Source organism: Myotis davidii, unplaced genomic scaffold (genome assembly GCF_000327345.1).
Source record: "Myotis davidii unplaced genomic scaffold, ASM32734v1 scaffold268, whole genome shotgun sequence".
NCBI lineage: Eukaryota > Metazoa > Chordata > Mammalia > Chiroptera > Vespertilionidae > Myotis > Myotis davidii.
The window spans coordinates 246,170-253,654 of NW_006383015.1; the positions used below are offsets into that span (position 1 = coordinate 246,170).

A 7,485-nucleotide genomic window follows, 5' to 3' on the forward strand; every position below is an offset into this window, starting at 1 on the left:
GATCCCCTGTCCAAGCCTGACACCTCTGGCGGAGGCATCAGGCCTGGGCAAGGGGCCGATCCTGCGATTAGAGGGTGATGGGGGTCAACGCCTGAGGGCTCCCAGTATGTGAGAGGGGGCAGGCTGGGCTGAGGGACCCCCACCCCCCCCACACACACACCCAGTGCACAAATTTCGTGCACTGAGCCCCTAGTGTATATATAACATATACTAATCCAAATGAGTATACAAAGAAATGCTAAAATATAAGAGCAAGAAAAACAAAATTTAGTTGAGGGACTACTAATAAGTGCTCTCCCCATTTCCTTTTCTGCAAAAAGAGGGAAGACAGAAACATCTCTTAGCTGTTGTTGCTTTCTGTCAATCATATTTTTAAGTTTTTCAGATTTTAATTTTTGTCCCTCTTTTCCATCTTCACTGCCAACACTTTTGTCCAATAGACCAAAGAATGATTCCTAACCACACTTTAAGCCAAGAGTCCCTCCAATTAGAACATCCTCCCACCGCTAGCAATCAGCTTTGTAAAACATACACTTGATCCTATGACTTCACAATTTACAAAATTCCTCAGCAAGATACAGTCATTCACAAGATGGCTCCCAATTTTCTCCAAACTCACTTCTTCGATGCAAACTACATTCTACCCAAACCTAAATTCCCTCTGCTTTCTAAACATCCTGTGTCCTTTCTCATGCTTTGGGCCTTTGCTCTTTCCTGCTCCATCTCTCTTTCTACCTCATATACCTGCCTCTCTACACCTCATCAACCAGAAAGGTTTTCAGCCCTCAAAAACTCAGCTCAGAAGTCATTTCCTAGGAAAGCACTTACCACTTTTCTGAAGGAAACAGTCACTATCTTCTCAAACCTGTTTATACCTCAGTTACAACTTAACTGTGTTATAATTCCTTCAACTATTCTTTTTTTTACTGAATACCTACCTAAATGCCGCAGGCATTTCCCTTGATGGCAGAGACAAAACATTTTTTGTAATGGGCCAGATTGTGAATAATACAGGCTTTATGGGCCATATTAAATCCGTGTCACACTTTTTAAAAATAACCCTTAAAAGTATAAAATCCATTTTTAGCTTGGAAGGCCATACAGAAACAAGCTATAGAGCAGATGGCTTGTAGGTCTCTGCTTTAGGCACCAAGGACTATGATAATGAACTATTTATTATAAACCTTACAACTTAGTGATAAAGACACACATTAATTGAACAGCCATTCAGAAAAGAGTAAATCTACAACTTTGGTAGACTTATAAAGGAACATATAGGGCTACACGAGCATATAATAAAAGAACAAATCTGTGGGAATCAGGTAATTATTTTTAACCTTTGTCTTTTCTATTAGACTTAGATCCTCAAAGACAAGGTATTACCTTACTCACATTAGTTCTTAACTTAGTCAACCTTATTCTCTTTTATCACTTACACCTATAATAGACCCAGTATATAGGTCTGTCTAATCAAGAAATAAACTCATGGGATATATAACCTTTTTTATTTTTGCCACTTCTATGTACAGGCTGGAAAATTAGATAACCATGTATTGGATAACTATGCATGTCTACAGTTAAAATAAAGCAATCCCAAAGATGGCCAAAATGACTATTTTTCATAAGAAGAGGAGCTAAAATATATTGAGCACTTACCTGGGTCTATATATATTACTTAATCATTCCAACTGTACTATAATTATTATCCTAAAAATAATCTCTAAAATTCAAAGCAATACCAATCACATTGCCAAGTAGAAAAGCACACTCTCATCCATATGGAAAAAAGGCCCAACCTAACTACATAAAGCAAAAATTTATAAAAAACAAACAAACACAAAAAACTTGCCATCAAAATTGAAAAATTATATACAAGTAAAACCATAAATATAAAAGAGAGAATCCACAAGTTAGTAAAACATATCTGTAACACATACAACATAATATATTAAATATTCCTACAAATTAATAAGAAAAAGCTAGAAAAATAAGAAAAATTTGAAAAGATAGTGTAACTCACAATTCATAACGAATGGAATGCAAATTAAAAGAAAAATGAGAGACCCAGCAATTTCCCTCCTAATTGTATACCCCAAAGAAATGCAAACATATTTTCACCAATATTTACGAGAAATGTTCAGAGCAACACTATTCATAATAACCCAAACTAGAAACTACCCAAATGTCCATAATACTAGCAAAAGTTTTAAAACTGTGGCATACTTACACAATTTAATACTACACAATGATGAGAATGAACAACTTACAGCTAACCAAATCAACATAGATGAATCTCATGAAAGTAAAGCTGAGTGAAAAGAAACCAGACATAAAAGAATTGATACTACATGATTCCATCTATAAAGTACAAAAGTATGCAAAAGTAATGTACAGTGTTAACTAAAGAGGAGGATAGCAACTGGAGAGGAACATAAAAGGGCCTTCTTTGGGTACTTTTAAGAAACTTTCTTGATCTGGGTGCAGATTACAAGAATATGTTCAGTTTGTGAAAAATCATAAAAATATATACCTATGCTAGGTATATTTTTCTGCATATATATTATACTTCAATATAACAAGTAAAAAAATTACAATGTCACAGCCATTATACTGGCAAAAATCAGAGTCTGTCAATATTGACTACTTGAGTAATGTGGAAAATCAAACTCTATTAGTAAGAGTATAAATTGGTACAATCTCTTCCAAGAAAAATGTAGCATAAAGCTGAAATTTATAGCATAGTAATTTCACTAGAAAAAGTCTCACATGTTTACCAAGAAATATGTATAAAGGTTTTAAAATTATTTATAATAGTTAAAAATTAGAAATAAATTCATTTATTAGCAGGAGAATGAATATATTGTGGTATGGTAGTGTTATGGTTTTTATTACACAGCAATTAACATGAATCATCTAGTTTTATGTGTACCAACATGGACATATTTCAAACATGATGGTGAAAAGACAAAAAAAAAAAATTTGCAGAAAATATGAATAGACTAGAGGCCCAGTGCATGAATTCGTGCATGGGTGGGGTCCCTCAGCCTGGCTGGCGTTCAGGGGCCCTGAATGGGGCCGAGGGAGGATGGCCGTGGGGAGGGGCTGCGGGAGGCTCAGCCTGGCAGGGCAAGGGACCACGAGAGGTTAGCCAACTGCGGTGGGTTTGCTGTGGGAGCGCACTGACCACCAGGAGGCAGCTCCTGCGTTGAGTGTCTGCCCCCTGGTGGTCAGTGAGCATCATAGCAACTGGTCGACCAGTCAAATGGTCGTTTGGTTGCTTCTAGATAAGCACTTATAAAGTACTTTACTTTTATTTGTGAAATATATGTGTGCAATGTATTTCACATAAAATATAAGAACAACCTACAAGGGAGTACCCATATGACTATAAACTTATTTCTCAACAGAAACTATGCAGGCCAGAAGGGAGTGGCAAGAAATATTCAAAGTGATGAATAACAAAAACCTACAACCAAGATTACTCTACCCAGCAAAGCTATCATTTAAAATTGAAGGTCAGATAAAGAGCTTCAAGACAAGAAAAAGCAAAAGGAGTTCATCACCACCAAACCAGTATTACATGAAATGTTAAAGGGTATTCTTTAAGAAGAGGAAGAAGAAGAAGAAAAAGATAAAAAATATGAACAATAAAAAGGCAATAAATACCTATCAACAATTGATTCTAAAAATCAAAATAAAGAAAAAAAAATCTAATGAGCCCTAACCAGTTTGGCTCAGTAGATAGAGCGTCAGCCTGCGGACTCAAGGGTCTCAGGTTCGATTCTGGTCAAGGGCATGTACCTTGGTTGCGGGCACATCCCTAGTAGGGAGTGTGCAGGAGGCAGCTGATTGATGTTTCTCTCTCATCAATGTTTCTAACTCTCTATCCCTCTCCCTTCCTCTCTGTAAAAAATCAATAAAAAATATATTTTAAAAACATCTAATGAACAGAATAAACTGGTGAATAAAATAAAATCAGAGACATGGAAATGGAACAGACTGATGATTTTCAGAGGGAAGGGGATAAGGGGGGGAGAGATTAAACAAAGATCTTATATACATACATGCATTACCTATGGACACAGACATTACCTATGGTGAAAGCTTGAGGTGGGGAAGGAACCGGATGGAAGTGGGCAATGGAGGGTAAAAGAAGGTCATCTGGCCGAAACCGGTTTGGCTCCGTGCGGACTGAAAGGTCCCAGGTTCGATTCCGGTCAAGGGCATGTACCTGGGTTGCGGGCACATCCCCAGTGGGAGATGTGCAGGAGGCAGCTGATCGATGTTTCTCTCTCATCGATGTTTCTAATTCTCTATCTCTCTCCCTTCCTCTCTGTAAAAAATCAATAAAATATATTAAAAAAAAAAGGAAGGTCATCTGTACTATTCTCAACAATAAAGATTTTAAAATAAAGAAGCAAACAAACAAATAAGTACATAAAATTTAAAAAGAAAAAATAAATAAAACACGACTGAAAGAATATTTATCAAAGTCATGATGTGGTTAGTTCTGGAAAGAGAGTATAATATTAAGCCTTGGAATAGGAATACAGGACACTGGAATCTTATCTATAATTTTTTAGATTGAAAAATTGTAAGATATGGTGGTAGACATACAACTTTTTAATATTTCAGTATTATTTTCTATACTTTTCAAGTTTTTTAAACTTTTAAAAATCCCTTTATGTTCTTCATGAGTCAGCAATCTGTACTCACTATGTGTCTTACACTGCTATATTCGCATGCTTTCTAATTCAATACTTACAGAATAGGTGTGACTTCTAGTAAATAAAAAATATTTTAACAATTTAATTTTGGTTATTACAAAATTTACACTAAGAATCTACAATATAGTTGTAAATGTATGCCAAATTTCACAAAAGCTTCAGAATAATAAACAATTTTGTTCAGCTCACAACTCTTATAAAACATAATTTGAATACATACTTAAATAGAGGAAACTAAAGGGGTTCTCTCCTCTTTGCCTAGTAGGTCTTATCCAAAACTGTGGTTCACTAGTTTAGCAATATTTCTATTTTGGAGTTATCCATTTCTTTTTTTTCTTTTGTTCTTCCTTCTTTTTAAAAAATTAATATTCCTCTAACAGACTTACTCTTTTAAAAAGAAAAGAATTAAAAAAAAAAACTAAAAAATTTTAAAAACACACATATATAAAGAAGCTAAGGGAGGTGGGGGAGAAACCAGTAGGCTTTAATATCCAGATGAGTTTGCCATCAAGAAGACCCCCAAAGAGCTAAACTTGATTTTGTTAATTTATACAAATATTAATCCTGAAACTATGTAGGCCATAGTTTAAAGTATTTGTGCTTTAAACAGAGCTTAATACTTAGTTCTAATAATATGTGTATATTTCCTATTCTCAAGTCCACACAAAATTAAAAAAAAGAAAACCAGACATTGGAGGGAAGGGTATAAGAAGGCACTGATAGCAGCTACAGTAAAACTTGAGAGCAAGAATGAAGTAGACACAAACTATAACAAAAACAAAATCACAAGCATGGATCAGTGCCTCTCTTATCTTCAATACCTTTAGTGTTTAAGCAAAGGATACGGTGGATGGGGGGTATCCACAATTTATGACTTGATAAAGGGTCAAATATTCTTAAGGATCATTTTTTTTAATATATTTTATTGATTTTTTACAGAGAGGAAGGGAGAGAGATAGTTAGAAACCGATGAGAGAGAAACATCGATCAGCTGCCTCCTGCACATCTCCTACTGGGGATGTGCCCGCAACCCAGGTACATGCCCTTGACCGGAATCGAACCTGAAACCCTCCAGTCCGCAGGCCAATGCTCTATCCACTGAGCCAAACCGGTTTCGGCCGGATCATTCTTAATTGTTAAGAACTGACTGATTACAGGCAGCGTATACTGTTAAGCGGGAAGATAATACTTGCCAGACAGACTGCTGCCAAAATTGGTTTGAAAATGCTTTTTTAGAAAAATTTAGTCACCAAAGATGCTAAATCAAAGAAGTGCTCTTATATTTATATAAAATTAAGAAAACATACAAGTAAAAAACACTTGCTCAGAAATTAAAGGTGTAAAGTATATTTGATTATTCCAGTGATATACTGTCAAATAAACAAGAAATTCAGTGGTTTTCCTAATTTGTGAGTGTGAAATCAAGGAGTCATTTGTTTTGAAAATAGTAAGATTCTTGACCATGTTGTTCTGAAAAGATAATGAAAAGGCTACACACAATTTAACATTAATAAAGTAACACCTACCTTTCCCACCTTGGTTCATGGCACCAGTGTCTCGTCCACACTGTCCTTTATTATTTACACCAAAGGTCCAAACTTCTCCATTCTTCATTAAAACACAAGTGTGTGCTTTGCCCATAGCTACCTGAATTACAAAATGGCCCTTCAAATCTGTTACCAAACCTATAGGAAAGATATGAATTTAATAAGAAACAACAAAAAAGCCTTTCTGAGCCTACCACCTCAATGCTAAACTTTTTTTTTTTAAATCCTCACCCAAAGATATTTTTTCAATTGATCTTAGAGAATGGAAGGGAAGAAGATGGAGGAGAGAAAAACATCGATGTGAGAGAGACACTGGTTGCCTCCCACACACTCCTCAACTGGAGCCGGGGATCAAACACACCCTTGACAGGGAATTGAACTGTGACCTTTGGGTCCAAGGGCCGATGCTCTAACCACTTAGCCAAACAACACCAGGGCTCAAAGCAGAACTTTTCATTTCTGGGATAAAATAACCCACCAAAATGAGAAATAAGTGGCCATAGACTGGTACTAAATTAATTTTGTAATGTTGTAATGAATCCCTAGCCAAAAGGATTTTAGCAAGCAATAGTTACACTGAGTATTATTTTTAAACTATACATGAGCCCATCCCAAAATTTTGATTCATTTGACATAAAGGCCAACTACAAATCTAATTATTACCACATTAAGCAACTCACATGTCACCTGAGCACAGTTCAACTTAATAATGGCTATGAATGTTTGTTATATGTCATTTCCCTAGGCTTTATATATTTACCTCACATAAACACCTTCTAAGTGGGTTGCCCAATCATTATACTCAATTCTAAGTGCCAGAAAGAAAACCTAGCAAACAAATATGTTTTTAAAATCAAAATTCATAAATAAAAAACTATCTGGTTAGTTCTATCCTTCATATTCACTTCTTAAACTTTTGTTTTACATGTCACTCAATCACTTAACAAGTAATTCTTGAACCCCTATTATGCACCAGACGCTGTGCTGGGCACTGGGGATATAATCTATGCTAATAAAAGAGAAACATGAAAATTGGTGTCACTCCGCTACACCTACCAGCCAATCAGAGCGACTATGCAAATTAACCCAACAAAGATGGTGGTTAATTTGCATATGCAGGAGTGGAACAAAGACAGAAGGCTCCAGCCAAAGTGAAGACTGAAGACTGAAGAGGCTTGGCTTCTCCGCTGCAGCCGCAGCGGAGAAGGAAG

General features: G+C 35.9%; 1 protein-coding gene across 1 annotated transcript in view; it reads right to left on the reverse strand.

Annotated features, from left to right (window-relative positions):
* MYCBP2 (MYC binding protein 2, E3 ubiquitin protein ligase) overlaps positions 1 to 7,485 on the reverse strand; it is a 253,516-nt gene that overhangs the window by 205,766 nt on the left and 40,265 nt on the right. The window contains 1 exon segment of the mRNA XM_015558101.1: positions 6,254 to 6,412. Within this exon segment, the coding sequence (XP_015413587.1) occupies positions 6,254 to 6,412 (159 nt within the window).